Raw genomic sequence first — 21,582 nt, 5'->3', positions numbered from 1 at the left:
CAAGTTCAGGTATCAGAATCGGTATCGGGAAGCAAAAAATTGTATTTGACCATCTCTAGTTATAGGTGTATTATATAGGCTAATATAAATATGGTTTAATAATAAAAATTTAGATTAATATTTAAAGTGTTCTGAAAATATGAAATGTCCTATCGATGAAATTGTGATAATAAATTGAAATATAATTACCTTTGCTGAGGTGATGAGTGGCTGACACAGAGAAGAACAAGCTGATGACTGTCAGTAAAGGAAGATATTCCCTCTTTATATAGTTTATCAAAGCGCCACAAGAGAGTACATCTGCGCCTGCATGACCCTTCTAGTTACGCCCCTCTATTCCAGTTGAGAGAGACCCTTATCAAGCCGCTTGGCATCTGAAAATCTTGATACCTAAAAAACAGGTTTAAATCAATGATCACCATGGTGATGCTTGGAAAGGATCAAGCAACAAGTAAACAATTGTTACATAAATTATGTTCCAGTTAGAGGTGAAACATTAACAAATTACAGCCTACATGCCAACATTCTTGTACTTTAATCAAGTACTGCCTTTTTTTACTGTATATTTAAACTCCACCAAAACTCTCTCTACTCTACTTTTTACTGAACTACATTTATGTGACAGTTACTTTATACATTAAAAAAACAATATGAAGCTGTACTTGTACTGTACTACTAATTACACAGTACTATACAAAGTATCGAACTAAATTGACTCCACGTTAAAAAACTACAACATTGAAATGCCCTTACTTGATACAGACAATACGATATTCTATAATAATTTAACACTCTGAAGTATATTTTCCTAATACTTATACAACATTCTGACCAGGTTATGTACCACAGTCATTTAAAGTAGCTGTGATAAAACCTCTGCTTAAAAAAACACTCTTGATCCAGAGGTCTTAGCCAACTTTAGAGCACAGAGAAGACACTGGTGAAAATGACAAATTGCCTTCTAACTTCTTCAGACAAAGGACTTGTCTCCGTACTTGTCTTATTAGATCTTAATGCTGCATGCGACATTGACCATCACATCCTATTACATTAACATAGAGACTGAAACATTTAATTGACATTAAAAGAACCACACTAAGCTGGTTTAATCAATCAATCAATCAACATGTATTTATATATCACTTTACAGCAACCAGCAGGTATCCAAAGTGCTTTACATCAGGAACCAAGAATAAAACAACATATCATACAATAAAAAGAATGAAACATAGAAAACAGTAAAATCAGAAAAGGTTACATAGAAACAGGAAGAGAGGGAAACTGTCACACCACTACTACGTATTAAAAGCCATTCTAAACAAATAGGTTTTGAGTTTGGATCTAAAAAGAGCTACATCTATAATAGTGTGAATATCAGGGGTAACCTGTTCCAGAGTCTCGGGGCAGATCACCCCATCATTTATACCTAGACCTTGGGACTTCTAAAACCAGTGGATTTGAAGACCACAGTGACCGGTTGTGCTCACCCAGGGTTAAAATCTCAGACAAACACTCCGGGGCCAGAATAAACAATGAAATCTTAAAATCAATTCTAAAACACACATGGAGCCAATGTAGGGTGTAGAGAACGGGGGTGATGTGTGCACATCTAGATGTATGTTAAAAAGCGAGCAGCAGCATTTTGCACAAGTTGAAGTCGTGAGATGGAGGTTTGATTCAGATCAACATAAAGAGCATTACAGTAATCTAACCGTGAACTAATAAAAGCATGAATTGCCTTTTCTAGAGCATGCCTGTTAAGGAAGGGCTTAAATTCAGCCCTGTTTAGTTCTGGTGTTGAGATGGCAAGACTTAGGGACGGTCTACAAACTACAACACCGAAAAGAGATGCAACAAAAATATTTATTGATTTAATGATTAAATAAGGTAGTGTCTCCAAACTTACCTCAGTTATACAGTGAGGAAAATAAGTATTTGAACACCCAAGTTCTCCCACTTAGAAATCATGGAGGGGTCTGAAATTGTCATCGTAGGTGCATGTCCACTGTGAGAGACATAATCTAAAAAAAAAAAAATCCAGAAATCACAATGTATGTTTTTTTAACTATGTATTTGTATGATACAGCTGATTTCTAAGTGGGAGAACTTGCAAAATAGCAGGGTGTTCAAATACTTATTTTCCTCACTGTAACTTGTCTCCTGATTGTACTACAGCACTTACTTTACTAAAAAATAAGCGTATGCCTATTTTTGAAAATATTTTTGTATCTCTTTTCGATAGTTTGTAGACGGTACCGAAGCACTCGTCTTACCGTCTCACCACCGGAACTAAACAGAGCTGAATTATTACAACTTTCATGCATTTCTTTCACATCATTTGCAGTCAGATTCACTGTGTGTACAATCAAAAGTAACCCCCCCAAAAAGCTGGCTTAAGGTATGAAGTACTGAAGATGATACACTCAGTTTTAGCTTCGTTCAAGTTAAGAAAGTTTTGTGAAAGCCACAACTTAATATCATTAATACAGCTAAGCAGGGAGTTTAGTGCGACACTGTCAAATGTCATCATCATCACATAACAATGAAATGACAGGTTGTGCTATGCTATAATAGCCCCTAAAGGCAACGTATATAAGGAAAACAGAATGGGGCCAAGAATTGAACCCTGGGGTACCCCACAAGAGAGAGCAGCAGCTGACGAGGAGAGGTGACCAATCATGACAGAGAAGCTCCTATTTGCCAAATAGGAGCTAAACCATTGAAGTGCCGAGCCTCGGATGCCTACACAATGATCAAGGCGAGAGAGGAGGACTGCATGGTCCACTGTATCAAACGCCGCTGTGAGGTCCAAAAGCACTAAAACAGCAGGATTCCCGGCATCTACAGACAAGGCAATATCATTGTGTCTTCTCAACAGTGCAGACGTGTCAGTGTGACGTGATCTGAAACCAGATTGAAATTTTCCATCAGCTCAATCTTGGGCAAGTTACTCAGGGAGTGTAATATTTTACTTTTTTCTTATTACTCTTTAAAAAGTATTACAATGATCTTACTTAATACTTAGTATCAAATGTTAATTCTACTTTATTGGAACAATAATTAACCTTACAGGAGGAGTCAACAATCAGCCAAAGTGCTTAACTGCAAACATTCTGCATTCAAGCTGTACACAGGCCTATTGAGTTTGCTCTGCTCACAGCACCGTGTTGGATTATCAAAGTTTTATATAATGCCAGTACTTCCAGCTGTTGCCTGCCACGCGCTAAGTTATGACAAGCGTACATATTAACATCCCAACTTGCTCGCTCTCGCTCGAATTCTCCGGACATTTTTTTATTCGGGAGCTTGCAGCGTAAAGACTGCTTAACGTCCGATCTAACTGATACAGACATTTGCATTCTGACCATCGGTATATAAAGAGAACTGGATACAGCGTTATATACGGAGCCCCGTTCATTCCTATAAGAGTTGCTCAGTGGCGCGTGTAGCCAAAAAAATCTCCTCTCCACTTCTTCCCACTGTACAAATTGAAGCCAAAATCTTCCGGATACGGGCGATTCCATATTGTCATTAAGGAGCCAGAGTCTGCGTAGTAGTAATCGAGTGGTGGAGCCGCGGCATCAATATCCCGCCCACACACCCGCCTGACCAATGGCGAGTCAATCGCTGCTTAAATGAACATGGGAATTCTGTGGACCATCGCAGTGCTGTGCTCAGTCTGTCATCTTTTGGAAAATAAAAATGAAAGAATAGACTCAAATTTAGCACAGCAGGTAGAATCTTAGAGAGCACACTGGCACAACATTTTGAAACGTATAGTGACAACCAGTGGTTAAACTGGGCCGGGGCTCTCCGGGGCTCATCCCCGGCACATAAGCCTGCTCGTAGGAGTCCGGATGTGACTGCTTGCAGTCAGTTGCCTACTGTACATGTGTCACATACAATTTGATGAAAGTGATGCTTTTAAAAACATGATATTTCTGACAATAAATGAAAGATTTTTGAAATGGCATGTCTATTTTGTCTTGGCGGAGCTGAGTTGAGAACAATCGGAACACGGCCGTATTCTTGTTCAGCTGCTTAATCTCGTTGTCAGTCGACCATCGCACACCGCTCGCGCATGCGCATCTAGGTAGGCTTAGGCTACATTTTTTGATGAATGTTCCTGAGAGATCCTTAGTTGTGCGGGATGTGGAAGCGCGCGAAAGTTCAAGAAGACCTTCTACTGCCTTGAAAAAAAACATCTCACTGCAGCAGATCGACTTTGTCAATGACAAGGTAAGGAAAATAAGACTAAATCTCAATTAAATAACCAAGACGAGGTTGACCGTGTGATTTTTCTCAGGAGATGTTTGACATTTTACTTCAGACACCGGATTATCAGCAAACTGCCATGAGAACTGCTAGCTGGCTACTCAAAAACTAGCAATCTATTCAGTCAGCATATGTGTTTGATCTGTGTGAATTACAGAAATATCAGACTTGCTTGACCTACTTTGAGCTACCAAGCAACCTTTCCACAAGGATAGATTGATTTTGTTTTTGTGACTTGTGCATAAATTGATGAATCTGAAATGACGCCAGCTAGCTAGCTAGCATCAAATGGTCCTTAATGCATGATATGAAGCAAAGTAGGCTGTGGGGGGAGGGGGGTAATCTCGGTGGTTAATGAATAAATGGTTGATTTAATTTCCAACTTTCAGAGATATATTGAAATGAGTGGAGCATATCAACCCAAGAAGAGGAAACTGACGGATTTTTTCAAAAGGTGGGCTGATATTCCAGACATTTTAGCATGACTAGCTGTGAAACATGTTGGCAGCAGACTACAGTAATGTACTCAGTAGACTTACCAGATGATTTAATTGATATCAACATTCTACTAATGTTAAAGTTAAGTTTACTAAGATATGATCTCCTTCTATGTTTGTTATACTGGCATGAGTTAAGCATCATCATTAACTTTGACATTAAGCATTCTTCCTTTTGTATTTCCCCTCATATCGTCACCTTCCTAAAATAATGGCCTAAGTCATTTTTTCAGGTTTTTCAGAAAACACAAAAAACTAAATGGCCTAAGTCACATGCTTGACTTAGGCCATTATACTAAAGGTGTGGAATCACAAGACCTGTTCAACTGAGGATGTAGGCAATTTTACCAGAGGTGGCCAGCACCATGAGGAGATGATTTAGGCAAAAAAATACTTTTTGTCAAAAAATGACTTAGGCAATTATTTTAGGAAGGTGACGATATGTAGAGTGGAGCCAAAGACTGGTGGAAATGACACTGGACAGGGTGGCAGAAGTGAGGAGATGTGTAAACAGGTGGAAATGACACAAGTTAGGCTAGGCTATAGGAAAACTGATACATTTGAGTCCTTCAAATACAAATTTGCCACTTGCCCTTAGTTAGTAATGCACACAATTGTCTTCTCTACAAGTGCAAGTGCAGAGAATTTGTTAAACATTATTTGCCTATTTTAATACATGTAGTGACTGTACCAATATAATTTCTTATATTATTATATTATACTACTGTATATCCACCTCAAATCTGTCCTCTACTCTGGACAGGGCAGAAGAGCTGTGTACATGGGGAAGTCATTGGAGCTGTGGACATGGGGCAGGGCACTAGAGCAGGAGGTGGAGCCTGTCACAACTTGCCAGACTGCTGGAAGGTACACCAGTATGAATACTTCTGTAAGACCCACCCATTTCTTATGGTCAAAGAGAAAAAGTTGGGATGGGAAACATGCAGTGCTGTAAGATCAGAGATCAGACAAGCAGAGCATAGTGGTAAACTCAGGTACACCTTCTCAAGTGAATGGCAAAATTAATGAACATAGTGTTTCCCAAAGTCATAAAATAGCTGAAAGTATACTTAAAAAGCAACAAGACAAAACATTACAAACAAGTTTTGTCAGAACCAAGTCTGAAATTCTTGAGTCTACTTTCAGTGTGTTTAGAACAGCCTACTATAGCAAAGAGGAGTGTAGGAGAAATTTGGTTTCCTTACCAAAACCAGTCATGAACATGTATCAGAAATCAGTTTGTCCTAAAGGATGCTTTTCCTAACGTGGATACATTACCAATAACAAAGTGTTCCAGTGAACTTTTTTTTTTGTTAGCGAAGGGTACTTTTCACCAACAAACCAACACTGGTGGGAGAGGGTTTTTGTTCTTGTTGAATTTGTGTTTCTCTGTTCTGTGCACCATCTGATATTACCTGGCACATATTGTGGAATTTGCTTTGTATGTCTGAATGATAAATGGTGCTAATAAAAAATGTATCTCAAAAAAAGTAAATAACAAAATATCTGTTTTTGAGGGGGCCCAGAACAATGCAGCATGCCTCGTGTAATCTTTTCATTTAATATGGCTCTGCCTCCAGGTAAAGTTCAGGGTGCACGAACTTTGTGTGTGTGTGTGTGTGTGTGTGTGTGTGTGTAAAGAGTGTGGCCTTGGATTGATTTTGTCTCTACATTTAGAAATTTCTGGATCTGTGTGTTTATCTAGGAACATTTGAAAACACATGTCCGACTTTTGTTTTATTAATTATTATGGTTGTTGTTGACTTACATATCCTTTTAGCTTAGGGTGTACTGATTTAAGGGATATGAAAAATTTGAATATACATAATAATATATATATATAATATATACTATACAAGAAATAACATCACAATGAGCTAAAATATCAATGTAGAATCTGAAGGACCATCTCTATTACAGAGTTCAAAGGGTTAATTTCCAATAGACTATCCGCACAGTTCACAAAGATACCAAGTAGATTTAATATCAAAATTCTTTATTGAAATTAATGAGACTTAACACACAATTCTTCTTCTTCTTCTCTTCTAAAAAGTGTACTGTTGGACACAGTGTCCATGTTTGCATAGTAAGGACCCTTTTGTCAGTGTGTTTCCCATTTGTCAGGGTCATATTTGGACTCAGTTGGACACATTGTACATGTTTGCATAGTATTGACCCTGTTGTCAGACTGTTTCCCAAATGGCAGGGACATTTCTGGACTCGGGTGGATAAAATGTACAGAACAGAGGCAATTTCTTTAAGACTGTAAGGGAAGCTCAGCTTCCCCTAAAATGTCAAAAAAATAATGGTCAAATATGTACTATTGTGTTAACATTTTATTGACTAAAAATGCGTTAGAATACGTTCATCTTGAAGACGAGTTTGTTCAATATCAGCTACATAAAGCAGGTTGACTGACTTGATTTCCCTCTCATACATCTCATACACGTCACAGTGTATTTCCCCGTTGAAGCCTGGCGTCCATTGACCTCAATGTGGTCGCTTTCAACAGTTTTTTTCAATGCTTCGAAACTAGATGGTCATTGGATAAATTGCAATTTATGCAAATACAGACGCTTGTTGTCTCTGGGGTTGAATGGAGGAGTGGGTTGGCCTGGACTCCGGGCTTCTGCAGACTGCATCTCCTTTTGATTGACAACAATTTTGTACTATAACAAGTCGCCAAAGCTATTCAAGCTCAGTGACAGTCCCATCACGGATTTTGCAAGTGTAGTCAAAAAACGAACTGCTGCAACCTATTTCTTGGTAATTGCTTGGCGAAATTGCTAGCCAATTTTCATCATACATTTCATACAATTGTACATTACATTCCTTGTTTCAGTTTAACCTAATTCCCACATTTCCTCCTTTGAGTTTAATATCGTTTTGTTAGATTGTTTGTTCATACATTAATTCATACAGTAGCCCTGGCTAGTGTTGTAGGGGTAAACTAGCCAGCTAGCAAACTGCACACGATGGCAGACAATGTTAATATTGTCGACCTGATTTTGGCAAAGCCATTTGAAAGTCGTCCTTACGAGGAGAAACTTAGAATTAAACAGCAGGGCAGATCAACACCTAAGATTGATTTAGTGCAAAAGATAGGGCAAAGTAACAGGTCTTTTCAGCTCTCCTGGTATGACAGCGTTAGCTGGCTGACAAAGAAAATGTACTGCCGGCCATGCCTCTTGATGAAACCATCTCGCAGATATTATAAATTATTATTATAATAATTATATTATTAATGTAGCTCAGCGTAAATTCTGTCAGGGAGACTTCAATTACGTTGTCTCTCTTCTCTTTAACTGATCAGCTGGTAGGTGGGTGTTACGTTTCTGTATACCAATTAGAATCGGGCACGTATGTTCAAGCCAATCACAGCATGACTACCATGTTTTAAATCTGTTCTCTCTCTCCTGCTTATGTCAGTTGTATTTTCAGACGAGAATGCGATAGTAGTTGTTGGCTTATGGCTCTTGTGTTTTTCCTGTGTTGCGTTTGGTTCGGCGCACTCACTATGTCGGCTTCCGACTCTGATTCACTGGAGGTGCCGGATCCAGGACAGCAAGTATCTCCTGAGGTTTATGCTGGATTCTCTGGATGGGGTTTGCAGGAGCTCCCGCCTGGCGGTGCTGCCCGGGTCACGGTCGGACGGGACAGAGATTTTCCTGCGGCAACTTCAGGATCGTGGCATCACTCCAGCCCCAGGTTTGCATTCTCCTGAAATTCGAGAGCTGGCTACGCAAGCTGGGTGCGTCTCACCGGTGCCTTTGCCGGCTGTCCCTGCGGCGGCTCGAGGTCAGAAGCAGACCAGGAAGGTGGATCCTCCTCCCAGCGCCCCGCCGAAACGTCGCGGTGGAGGTGCTAACAGCCGGGCGGCTGCTTCGGCTGTTCCTAGTGGGTCCTCTGAATCCAGCCTTATAATCGAATCTCTACAATCTCTGGGGAGATCAATGCAGTCTTTGGATGCGAGGCTGCTGGCTGTGGAGAGTAATTCAGCTGCCGGTGCTTCGGTGACTGTCAATGCCGCACTGGCCTCTGCGGCGCAGGCGGTGCCCAGTTTCCCTCATGCATCAGTGTCGGCCCCTGTCGATGCTAACTATTACCTGGCTTCGAGTGTGGCATCGTCGGCTATAGGTAGGCCTTATATTTCTGAAGTGGCTAATATATCGGCCCGGGTGAGGTCTAAAATTCTGCTGGGGAAAGACATTAATTTGGTAAGCCTTATTTTGCCGTCCCCGGAGTGTGATAGGTCTCTAGTCTCTGGGGATAGTTTCTCTGCCATGTTCAAATCGGCAGATCCCAGGCTTTCTAAGGAGCTTTCTATTGGGCAGTTTGTGGTGGCTTTCGGGATATACTGTGATGTGATTTGTTCTGTGTATCCGGACAGGAGACAGGAGTTTGACGCTTATTTGGCTCTTATTGCTGATCTCAATCTGAGATACGGAAGGAATGTGTTCTATCAATATCACAAATTGATACAAAGGAAGTCTGCGTTGTATATTGCCCGGTCCAATGTCCGACTGAACTGGTCCATACTTGACACTGAGCTTCTGGTCATGATCGCGGGGGGATTTCAAGTGTTGGCGTGCTCAACTTGCGGTGTTGCGGGACACTTTGCCTCTTTCTGCCCAAGTGTGGCGTTTCAGAGTTCTAACACTGGGGCGGGTCCTGTGCAGCAGCCTCCTCTGAGAAATTCGGTTCCTGGGGTGGATTCCCGTGGGCGGCAGGTTATTAATTCTAGATATACATCATATCCCATTTGCAATAGTTTTAATGAAGGTGTTTGTACCCCAATTGCGTTTTCCTTCACGTTTGCAGCGACTGCCGAGATGCACATCCCAGGTCAGTCTGCCCACGGCACCCGGCTCCGGCACGGAGGGGCAAGCAACAGTTTCAACGTGGTTCAAAGACATTTTGAAGATTCATCCTTCCACTCCAATAAATGTTCAGGCTTTGGCATTCGAACTGTCGTCTCATCCTAATTCTGTTTGTGGACCATATTCTTTCAGGTCTTTCTCAGGGTTTTCGGGTGGGTGTGCTTTCCTATCCTACTATGACAAACGTAGCAAAAAATCTTCTCTCCGCTGTCTCTGATCCTGATACCGTCTCACTATTGTTAGATTCAGAGGTCAGGAAAGGGTATGTCATCGGGCCGTTCGTGTCTTCCCCGTTTCCTGTATTTCGTACTAGTCCTATTGGTGTCGCTACTGGTAAATATTCAGGCAAGAAGCGGCTGATTTTTGATCTGTCCGCTCCACGCTGCGGAGATGTTGCTAGTGTTAATAGTCTCATTCCGGATGTGCCTTTTTCTCTACATTACGCTACTGTGGATAATGCCATCAAACTGATTAAACTGGCTGGCAAGGGGGCTTGGCTCTCTAAGGCTGACATCACCGACGCGTTTAAAATTGTGCCCATTCATCCTTCCCAGTGGCCTCTTTTTGGTGGGAATCCAAGTATTATTTCGGGGTGCGGCTGACTTTTGGATGTAGGAGTAGCCCGTGCATTTTCAACCACATCTCAGAAGCTCTGTGTTGGATGCTGCTTAACAGGGTTGGGGTGCCTTCGGTACTTCATTTGCTTGATGATTTTCTGCTAGTTGATCCCCCTTGTGATAGTGCTGGCTCGTCCCTGGGCAAACTGAGGGTTTGTTTTCGGTCCCTAGGTGTACCTCTGTCTGAGGCTAAAACTATTGGTCCAGATACACGCCTGGAGTTTCTTGGCATCACACTGGATTCTGTCCGCATGGAAGCTTCTCTCCCGCTGGAGAAATTGGAGCGGATCCGTGCGATAAGTGAGTCCTTTCTATCTGCGGGTAACATCACCAAACGGCAATTGCTCTCTCTACTCGGGCATTTGAATTTTGCAATGAGAGTTATTCCGCAGGGACGCTCCTTCATATCCAGGTTAGTGGATATGGCTTCTTCTGTGCCGGATCTACATGATATCCTGTCCTTGGATGACGGGTGCCGTTCTGATTTAAGTTTCTGTGGTCTCGTCTTCTGGGGGAATGGAATGGGGTTTCGTTTTTCTATGATGACGTGGTGTATTCATCATATATAAGTCATTAACAACTTTATTATCACTGCCCGTCATGTCCCTGGTCACTATAACACAGCGGCTGATGCACTTTCTCGCTTTCACTTTCAGACCTTTCGGAGCCTCTGTCCTGCAGCCAGCCCTGTACCAGTAGTGCTTCCCTCTATGGTAGATCTAGCGCTGTATTGAATCAAATACCCCTACAGGCTTATTTAGATTCTGCTAGGTTGTATATGAGGAAGGGTTTAGCTGATTCTACTTTAAGAACATATGATTTTGCTTGGTGTACTTTTGCTTTCTTTTGTGTTTCCATTGATGTGCCACTAAAACCTATTCTCATCAACAGTATTTGTGCTTTTATTTGCTATTGCACTGATACGCGTAAATTTAAACCTCAGTATACTCGTGGGTTGCTTGCAGGCATACAGTTCAATGTCAGATGTTATGATCCCTCATTTCCAAGCTTATTTTCTAATCCGGCAATTAAACTTATTCTGAAAGGTATAGCTAAAGAGCATCCGTCTTCCCCTGACCTTAGACAGGCGATTACCCTCAGGATTTTGCATGTATTGATAGCGACGCTACGTCTTGGGGTTTTTTCCTCTTATGTTGATGCTTTATTGGAGGCTGTGTTCTTTTTGGTGTTTTATGCTATTTTGAGATGTAATGAATTCACTACACCTTCTAAAGTATTTAATCCCAGCAGAGATATTACGTTTTCTGATCTAACATTTCATTCTCAACATTATAGCTTACAACTTAAACATTCTAAACGGGGAGGCGCTTGTTCAATCATTGGTGCCCGCACTGACACACAGTTTTGCCCATTTAAAGCTATGATTAAGTATCTATCTTACAGATGTCAGAGTATTACCCTGTCACCCTTATTTGTTATTCCTGGAGATTTCCCTATGTCGAAATGTTGGTTTAAACAGCATTTGAAACTAGTCCTTATCAAAGCTAACATTTCACCAAAGCGTTTTACGAGTCATTCGTTTAGAATAGGGGCTGCTACTACTGCTGCTATTCGAGGGGTCTCCAGTACTTCTCTACAACAACTCGGACGGTGGTCTTCTTCTGCGTACTCATCTTACATTCGCCCTGATGTTGAAGACATCATCTGTAACCAAAGATCTCTTAAACCTTGATTGTGGTAAGATTGCATATAACTGGTGGTGGTATAATGGATGGGTGATGTTCTCAATGTACTGATGTATTGTCTTGACTGTGTTCATCAATTAAGATTTTATTTTCTTCTATTGTATCTACAGAGGTTCTTTGTTTGTTCCTGCCTGAATCCTTGATGTTTTGTGATGGTCAGCCTGAATTGTTGATATGTCTTTGCCTTTATAACTGCAGAGGTTCGGTATTTGTTCCGGCCTGGATTGACGAGATTTAGTCTTGTATTCAGCCTGTATTGCTGAGGTGTATTTTGCATTTATAACTACCGAGTTTGGTGTTTGTTCCGGCCTGAATTGCTGATATAAGTTTTGTCTTTGTAACTGCAGAGGTTCTGTGTTTGTTCCGGCCTGAATTGCCGAGGTTTTGTGTTCAGCCTGAATTGCTGATATGTGTTTTGTGTTTGTTCCGGCCTAAATTGCCGAGATTTGTTTTGCTGACGACTTAACTACCTAGTTTTATTGTTTATATGCCTTTTTGGGTGTGAATTATTACCTAGCGTGGTTCAGTGTGTTTATTACTCTATTATTTACTGATTATTTAATACATTCTGTTTTGTATCACCATACAGATTTGTAGCGGCTTTAAGGTACGTATATTCATGTAATTTAATCAATTAAAATTCTTTTTCAAGTTTTGGGGGATATGTTTTGGTTTTCCTAAACCTTAGAATTGTACATATACCCCGTATACAATGGAGTCTAATCTCCAAAGTTATGTATGGAATTACTGTGTGATATCTTACTAATAAATGTTTGCATATCTGCAACGAAGTCTCTCCTGATTGAAATGTAGCTCAGCGTAAATTCTGTCAGGGAGACTTCAATTACGTTGTCTCTCTTCTCTTTAACTGATCAGCTGGTAGGTGGGTGTTACGTTTCTTTATACCAATTAGAATCGCGCACGTATGTTCAAGCCAATCACAGCATGACTACCATGTTTTAAATCTGTTCTCTCTCTCCTGCTTATGTCAGTTGTATTTTCAGACGAGAATGCGACCCGCCTCCTCCCCTTCTACCTCCAGGCATATTCGGTACGGTGTTCTCGGTCTTCTCCTGGCTGACGGCTCGTTTTGCATATACGGATTTTTCTCACCACCACCAGTGTCTAGATTCCATTGGGGGATATGTTTTGGTTTTCCTAAACCTTAGAATTGTATATATACCCCATATACAATGGAGTCTAATCTCCAAAGTTATGTATGTAATTACTGTGTAATATCTTACTAATAAATGTTTGCATATCTGCAACGAAGTCTCTCCTGATTGAATTATTATTATTATTATTATTATTATTATTATTATTATTATTATTATTATTATAATAAATAAATGGCCAAACTGTTCACAGTACTCTGCCCAAAGCGATTTGAGCACCCTGATGCGGAGGAGAAAATGCTTGAGCTGGCCCGTTTCTACTCAGAAGACATGCCCGAGCCAGAAGACGCAGTGGAGGAGTTTTGCTCTTTTCGTGCATTGTATTCTGAGTTAAACATGGATCTCACCACCGACGCCGTCCTGCCATTCCTCATTGCCAACGACATGGATAGAGCCTACCCACACCTGACCATTCTCTACAGGATTTAGAAAACCCTTCCCATCAGCAGCGCCAGTGCCGAACGAAGTTTCACCCATCTGCGGCTCATTAAGACATACTTGCGTTCGTGCATGGATGAGGCCACACTGTCAAATCTCACCTTGCTGTGTGTGGAGCGGGACATACATATCAACAAGGACAAAGTGGTTGGCAGATTTGCCACCATGAAGGAGAGGAGGATGAAGACTTAATAAGGGACCATGATATGTATATAGTTTTGTTAGATTTATTTGTTCTGGAGAATCGTTAAGCAGACAACAAAATGGTAAGAAAAAAAAATCGTCTTTAAGAATTTATATTTTAGTTATGAATAAGTCACTCACAATGTTATAAATCTGTTTTACTCAAAGTTTTCATCCCAGTTTTCATGTAGCCTACCTATGGAGTTGTAAACAAACTTTGTGATCAATATATACAGTATAATAGTGCCATGTCAATTATATAGTGTGGCACTGATTGAGCGCACTTGGCCTGTTCAGCACCATCACTGTCCATCAGCTGTCGCTGTCCGTGGTGCTGAAACATTTTTACTTGACTGGCAAACAGTTTTCTTTGTTCGTCAAACACAAACTTGTCAAAACATGTGGCTTTTCCTTGTGTTTTATTTGACATATAGGCTTACTTGGCTCAACAAGTGACACATTATAACATGCATTCATCAGATATTTTACGTTTTTTTTGACAGTTTTAAATTTAAAATTACTTGGTAGTAGAGGGCCCCATGATGAAGCTCCGCCCCCACTTTACTGAGAGTCTAGCTCCGCCCCTGCCAATCCTATCTGTATTTGTGAGAAGTGGCGCTGTCCTGAGTTGAAAGCCTACTTTACGGCTTTATTATCGAGTTAATAGGCGTGTGTGCGTTGGCCGCTGTCCATTTCCTAAGGTTCTGAAATGCAAACAAACAATTTTTGAATATATATATATATATTTTTTTAAAGGCCGTGCACCTGAGAGCACCCACGGAGGAAAACATAAATCGGTGCCTATGACACCATTTACAACAACCTGACCACCTCCCCTGCTCCTTCAACCACCACACCTGCCTCCCCCCTCCACCCTCTCAGTCACGCTCTCATTTCTCTCTGCTGTCCCCTGTGGTCAGGGGGGTTAAGAAGTTTGTTTATTGTAGAGAATTGTTAAAGGTAGTCTGTGTATGCATGGAGATGAACTGTTAACCGCTACATTTGCAACGGCAATGTACCGCAGACGTCGCGGCTGACACCTCTCGATATTTACCGATGTTTGCCTCCCCACCGCCAGGCTTCAGGTTCCGCTTACGCGCGCTCCCCGGGGCGTCAGGGGCGACTGGCATGGGTGGCTTGGGCCCCGTCATAACTGCTTGCAGTTCTAGTTTATCTTATTACTGGGCAGCTAACCTGCAGATGGCTATGTTTTTTTTCTGGGTCAAAATTTAAAATTTTAAAACTTTTTTTTTCAACATTTTGTTGTTCTTTTTCGCCACTTCCAGTTTTTTTGTCACTATTTACGATGTTTACATAGCAGGTTGGTGCCATGAATAGATATGCAGTTTTGTGTGTGACAACCAGGTGGAGCATTGACACAGGAAATGCTTATAGTAATAAACAGCCACAGGTACAGGTGTGTGGCAAAGGGGAAGGCAAACATCTTTTTACCGTGTCAGCATGGTGTATCAGTGCTATTGTTTGATGTGTTTAACTGGAAAGATGGAAAGAGAATGGAACAGAGTTGCAATTCTGAGAAAAGAGTTGCATTTGTCCACTGTGAAGGTTGTAGAAACTTTGTCAGGTGGGTTAAGAAGTTTGTTTATTATAGAAAACCAGGGGAGCACGCAAATGCAAAAACCATAACGTAACGGTAAGAGGTAAACATCAGTAAATATTGAGAAGTGTGAGCTGCAAGGTCTGTGGTACATTCCCATTGCAAATATACCATTAACATAGATTGAGTAAAAGGGCCAAAACTCGTCTACGTTGATTATAGCGCCCCCTAATGGCCGAGCTTCACCAAATTTGGTACAGAGCCTCAGAGCGGCATGCCGAACAAGCACCACAAGTTTTGTGTGGATTGCATTTACTGTGGCAAAGATACTGCAATTGCAAATGTCCCATTTAAATGCGTTGTTATTGGCCAAAACAAATAAACATTGCTTATAGCGCCCCCTAAAGGCCCATCTTTGCCAAATTTGGTACAGAGCATCGTAGTGGCATGTTGAACAACAATCTCCAGTTCTTTGCTGATAACATTTAAACGCAATTTTTATCCTATAAAAATTTGTTTCATTAACTTTTTGTCAGGTCGGTCTGGAGATGCTACACTTCAAGTTTCGTGCAGATCGGTCGCACGGTCTAGGAGGAGATTGAAAAAGTAGGTTTTTGATAAATTGCGATTTTTCATGCATAAAAGTCTAGGCGGAAATGGGCGTAGCCTATATCACGTGATTCAGTTGGATACAGGGAACACGTGGATATATGGTTTTTGAATGTCCGGTGTACGTAGTGGGAGTTATAGGGCCAAACGTGTTTTTTCTGCTATAGCGCCACCTAGTGGTGGAAGTGGGTAAATTGTTGCGCCTGAGGTCGGACCAGTCCTGAAAATGGCAACCCCCCCATCATGTACGGTTTAGGCTGTAGTAAGAGTTTTAGGCAGAGAAAAATAATGGAGGAAAATATTAATCTTTAGAAAAACAATAGTGTACCACAGCTCCGCTGGAGATGTGAGATGTTCCCATGCCCCCTCGGGCTTGGACCCCTAAAAATTAGGTAGTGCCATCCCCCCATCTTTTTAGTGTTTTTGCAAGACTGTCTTGCGTAATCGTGGCACCTTTTTGTTCCAGATGAACTGTAATATTGCCGTATCCAAGTTGTGGAAAAAGGACTTTGGAAGAAAAACCGGGATGCACTGGAAAAGATAACGAAACTTAAGAGAGAACATTAATTTTGACTGAATTTATTCTGCCTGCTAGTGACAGAGGCAGGAGTGACCAGCGACTAAGATCATCCTTAGTATGTGAGAGTAGTGTTTCGAAGTTTAGCTTCAGAAGGTTATTAAATTTGTTAGAAACTGTTACACATAGGTATTGAAAGCCATGTTAAAGGGGATGCCTCTAAAGGGGAGCCTTGATAGTGAACTCAAAGAGGCAGCTGCGTTGACAGCGAAAACCTCACTTTTGTCTAGATTGACTTTATACCCTGGTATAACCCCAAAGTGCTCTAAGGTCTTAAGAATAAATGACATACAGTAGACGCCAGTGTTTTGGAGATAAACAAGAGGAGATCGTCAGCGTACAATGACAATTTTTGTTCAATACCATAGTGAGTGATCCCTTTAAAATCCAACAGATTACGGAGAGCAATGGCTAAAGGTTCAATTGCCACCGCAAAAAGGAGAGGCGAGAGGGGACAGCCCTGTCTGGTGCCCCTGTGGAGGGTAAAGTATTCTGAGAAGTTGCTATTCGTACGAACTGAGGATAGAGGAGAGGTGTAAAGAAGTCGTGTCCAGGCTACAAAGTCCTCACCGATTCCAAATTTAGAAAGGCAGGAGAAGAGATAGTCCCACTCAACCTTATTGAAAGCTTTCTCAGCGTCCAACGATACAACTACGTCTGGACATTGAGAATTGCGGTCATTATAAATGACATTGAAGAGGCGCCGTATGTTGAAAAAGGAATGTCTGTGTGGCACTGTGTGTTTTCTAATTGCCCCCACTTTAAATTTTGAACTGAGTGAAGCTTAAGTCTAAAACACAAGGTAACTACTGTCTCTATTGTCTATAATATACCACAAGGGATTCTGAATTAATGTGTTTTGAATGGGTGATATTATTCTGACTTAATTCAGCTTTGTCAGCAGGGGGCGCTCTAAGCTTTACACTTGATTGGGTATCAGTAGCTGACGCCAGTAGCGCAGAAGTAGAAGTCAGTACGTGATGAACGAGTTTATAATGTAGAAGTGTACATGCAACAGCTCCTGGTCTGAACTGCATTTTCATATTTCCTACAGGTAAGCTGACTGTAATCAGCACCTGGGTAATAGACATCAGTAGTTTGTTTTATTAGAGCTTTAGCTAACAACTGTGACATTAAGAGACATTGAATTTGACCGTGTTATGAGTGTGTATGTTTGCCGCCTCGTGTGTCTAAGATGGCGGACGCCGATAGTAATGACTTCGGTCGCTAACCACAAGCTACTACCTTTCTGTGTGAGCTGTAAGGAGTGAAACACATGTTTAGAGACATATGTGGTTAAGACACCACCAAACAGAATGAACCATAGTAAATGTTTTAGGAAAACTGTTTAACTGTGTGTATTGTTTAGCAGGCCAAGCTAATGCTAATCACCGGTAAATACTAACGCCACAGCCTGAGCGTCATGAAGGTTAAAGGAGCATTCCGTGATGTTTGATAAGTGGAGTGTGCGGTAGTCAGTGTTTAAAACTTGTAATTAATTGTAATCCATGTGAAAATAGTACAGTAACTGGCTGTAGGTCAAATACTAGTTATGTTAGATAATTCACTTCATAAGCATAATTCATAGAGGTTCACAAACAGTGAGACTAATAAGACAAGTTCATAGATTATTCAGTCTGGAGTAATGTGGTGTTACTGAACTGTTATTTTCATGTTTTAGGTCATTTGAATTTAAGCATTACTTACCTGTGTATATATCTTAAAAAGAGTAATTTGACACTAAAAAGAGACAGTATTTTTGTAGCTACAGTCACTTGCTAAATACTTGTAGTCCCTGTAAGAGTAAGTAAACATGTATTTGTGTACTTAACATGGGTATTGACACAAGTAACAGTGGAAGCAATAATGAGTATGGCACCAAGAGTAACATGTTTGTTTAGTGTATGAGTTATGTGGATTGTAAAGTGTATTGTTATTGATAGTAATTGTGTAAGAGTTATGAAAGTATATGGTATGAACCAGTAGAAGTCAGTATGTGATTAACGAGTTTAAGTGTACATGCTACAGCGCCTGATCTGAACTGCGTTTTCATATTTCCTACAGGAAATAAATGTGTTATTCTAAGATTGGGCGTCGCCTCATTCTTAAAAGTGTAACATCTGTTTTTAAGAAAACCAGTCTGGTCTGACTGTATGATGGAGGGGAGGACCAATTCCAATCTGAGATAAAGAGTCTTAGCAAGAATCTTAATATCAGCATTAACTAATGAAATAGGGCAGTAAGATAAACAATGGTCTGGGTCCTTATTTTTTTTAATATTAAAGAGATAGATTCTTGACGAAGAGAGGGGGAGAGGATCCCAGTTGATAGGGATTAATTTAGCATATTTAGCAGCATAGGAGCAGTGTTAGTGGAAAACTTTTTCTAAAATTCAAACTGCATAGAGCAGATTCATGTTTCCAGTCTTTATGCTAAGCTATGCTAATGTTTGCTTGAAGGGAACTTCATAATTAATGTACAGACGAGAGTTGTATCGATCACATTAACTTTTAGAAAGAAATCAAATAAGTTTTTCTTAATCAGATCTGTGGATGCTGTTTATAACAGATAATATTCAGGAAACTAAAATGGAAAAGTTTTCTGAGTATTTTAATGTTTTCTGTATTTCATTTTGTGATATTCAGTAAACTAAAAGTCCAATTACTGATTATGTTTTGGCCAGCTTATAGAGTCAGACTGCGCATACTTACATGCTCACCGTAGCACAGGCGGCGCTAATCTGTATTGTCACCAAAAAATGAAATCCGGAAATGATGAACGCGTCACGCGGGTCTGGCTTCTCCCGAATTTCAAAGCCGACCATAATGGTGGCTTGTTTGGGATACATTCTTGTATTTTTGAGAGATGTAAGCAATGTATGCAATACAAATGTTGCTTTTTCCGAAAATTAAACCAAACTATTGTATATTATTGCGCTTCAATAAAACAAAGTATTTCTCATCCGATTACTCGATTAACTGATGGAATAATTGGTAGAATACTCGATTATTAAAATAATTGATAGCTGCAGCCCTAATTTAATCTATTCATCAATGTGTTTATTTGTATATTTGATTAGTATCTTAACCTTGTTTTTATTGTAATTATTTAAAAAAAGCAATAACATATTAAACACAATTATATAAAGATTTTGTGTTTTTTTTTTTTGTCACTTTAAAGAAAAAAAGAGTCAATAAGTCAGGACACTGTTTGTGACAATATGTCTTTTATTTGTTAATGCTTATTGATTATAAAGTGAAGGAAAACAGATGAATAAAGAACCCAACACACCAGAAACTCCTCTTGTATCACAGAACGTTTGGACAACATTTTTTTCTATTTGGACATTTTTGAAGAGGAGATCATCACCACTCATGTCTGGTAGGTGGATGTTGTTACCTTTGGATAGAGCTGACAGACAATATTCACTAAACTAAAATGGAAAAGATGTCAGAGTATTTAAATGTTTTCTGTATTTCATTTTGTGTTATGTATAGATTAAAAGTCCAATAACTGATTATGTTTTTGTCCAGCTCAGACAGTCAGTTTCCTTCTAATGTTAAAACTCAAACGTGAACCGTTTCCTAACTCTTCAGATAATAAACAAGTGAGAGTGAGTCTGTCAGCAGAGAGCTGTTTCTGTCTGCAGAACAAACTGAAAGAGGATCAATGATAGAGATTATAGATGAGCTGTAGTGAGATCATGATGGAGGGAGGCCTCACAGCTTCTTGGAGCACAGGAAAGGAAGTACTTTGTCACACAGGTAATCGTTCCATTTGTCTGTAGAGAGAGTTTCCAGAGTTTTAATGTCTAACTTTTTATCTTTCAGACTGCAAAATATGACCACCTGCTATAAGTTTAAAGATCATTGTTGCATCATCATATTTATTTAGAAGACAATATGTTTTATATGTTGTTGTTTTTTACCCTGATAGTTCATCTCAAGACAGTGCTCAATTCCGCCGGTGTTGTCAGGCTGCCCCGGAGCCCAGCTTTTGTAGTCGAATGTGGATCCATCAGACCACATCCACTCACCCTCCTGGAGGAGAGAGATTGGTTCAAAGTTAAAGTAAAATCAAAGAGGATCCTCCTTTTTCTGTTGTTTCATTTAGAGTAATTTTCCTCTTTCTGTTCTTTATTTCTTTCATCAAATTTAATTTTGTTGATACCATGAGAGACCAGTGACAATAAAAGTCTCACCTTCACTGAGTCAAAGCCTCCCATCCAGGTCCGTCTGTTTTCACCGCTGATTTGGTTAATGAAGGTTCTGAGGAATTCATATTCCTCTACTGAGTGGATTGAAGCCAGATTCCCACCTTTAGACTTGCAGAAGTTCTAATGGAGACAATATAATAGGTTAAAAACATTTAAGAATAAAACATAAACCTAATCACTGCCACGCGCTAAATTGTGACATGCGTACATATTAACATCCCAACTTGCTCGCTCTGAATTCTCTAGACAGTTTTGTCCCCGGGAGTTGGCAGCGTATAGACCGCTTAACGTCTGATCTAACTGATACAGACATTTGCTTTCTGAACATCGATGTATTAAGAGAACTGGATACAGCGTTATATATGGAGCCCCGTTCATTCCTATAAGAGTTGCTCAGTGGCACGTGAAGCCAAAAAACTCTCCTCTCCACTTCTTCCCACTGTACAAATTGAAGCCCAAGGGCAGCTGTTTGCGATCTCTCTTGGACCGTTAGCCCAAGCCATAAGGCAAAATAAAATATGTAATGTCCAGATTAAATCCAATAACAGCTCAATATCATTATTTGCAGATGATATTTTGTTGTACAAGAGAACTGGATACAGCGTTATATATGGAGCCCCAGATGTAATCTCAGGACATCTCATTTATATACTGACATACCTTAGGACAATGCAGGACTTTTACTGTAACAAAGTATTAATACTTTTAGAGACTGTCCTCCAACCAAAAAACAGTCCCATAAGTTGTTTGTTTAAGCAGCAATTAGGACTCATATTTAGGTTTATAGTGGCGGTGTCCTCTAATTGCCGTAGTAGTTATGACAGCAGCAAAGCAGTAAAGTAATTTATTTT

General features: G+C 40.3%; 2 protein-coding genes and 1 long non-coding RNA gene across 6 annotated transcripts in view; 1 reads left to right on the top strand and 2 right to left on the bottom strand.

Annotated features, from left to right (window-relative positions):
* Positions 1–295, bottom strand: part of LOC116046601 (galactose-specific lectin nattectin-like) — an 8,497-nt gene extending 8,202 nt beyond the window's left edge. The window contains exon 1 of the mRNA XM_031295001.2: positions 190–295. The gene's annotated coding sequence lies outside the window, so the exon portion shown is untranslated. The remainder of the gene's footprint in view (positions 1–189) is intronic.
* The window catches only part of LOC116046607, a 27,263-nt gene extending 5,681 nt beyond the window's left edge, over positions 1–21,582 (top strand). Inside the window, exons 2-4 of the long non-coding RNA XR_004104177.1 lie at positions 9,667–9,676; positions 12,664–12,667; positions 21,491–21,582. This is a non-coding gene — a long non-coding RNA (uncharacterized LOC116046607). The remainder of the gene's footprint in view (positions 1–9,666; positions 9,677–12,663; positions 12,668–21,490) is intronic.
* The window catches only part of LOC116046602 (galactose-specific lectin nattectin-like), a 253,084-nt gene continuing 251,511 nt past the window's right edge, over positions 20,010–21,582 (bottom strand). For 2 of the 4 annotated variants that reach the window (XM_036004128.1, XM_031295004.2), the window contains exons 5-7: positions 20,717–20,851; positions 20,444–20,555; positions 20,016–20,296 (exon numbers count right to left, since the gene is read on the bottom strand). In XM_036004128.1, the coding sequence (XP_035860021.1) occupies positions 20,235–20,296; positions 20,444–20,555; positions 20,717–20,851 (309 nt within the window). In that variant the 3' untranslated portion in view covers positions 20,016–20,234. Of the gene's footprint in view, positions 20,297–20,390; positions 20,556–20,716; positions 20,852–21,582 lie in introns of those variants that run through there. The other 2 variants (XM_031295002.2, XM_031295003.1) reach the window with 2 other exon arrangements.

This window comes from Sander lucioperca, chromosome 8, assembly GCF_008315115.2.
Source record: "Sander lucioperca isolate FBNREF2018 chromosome 8, SLUC_FBN_1.2, whole genome shotgun sequence".
Classification (NCBI taxonomy): domain Eukaryota; kingdom Metazoa; phylum Chordata; class Actinopteri; order Perciformes; family Percidae; genus Sander; species Sander lucioperca.
The sequence above is the reverse complement of the archived record's forward strand: the minus strand, read 5'-3'. Positions and strand labels throughout refer to the sequence as shown.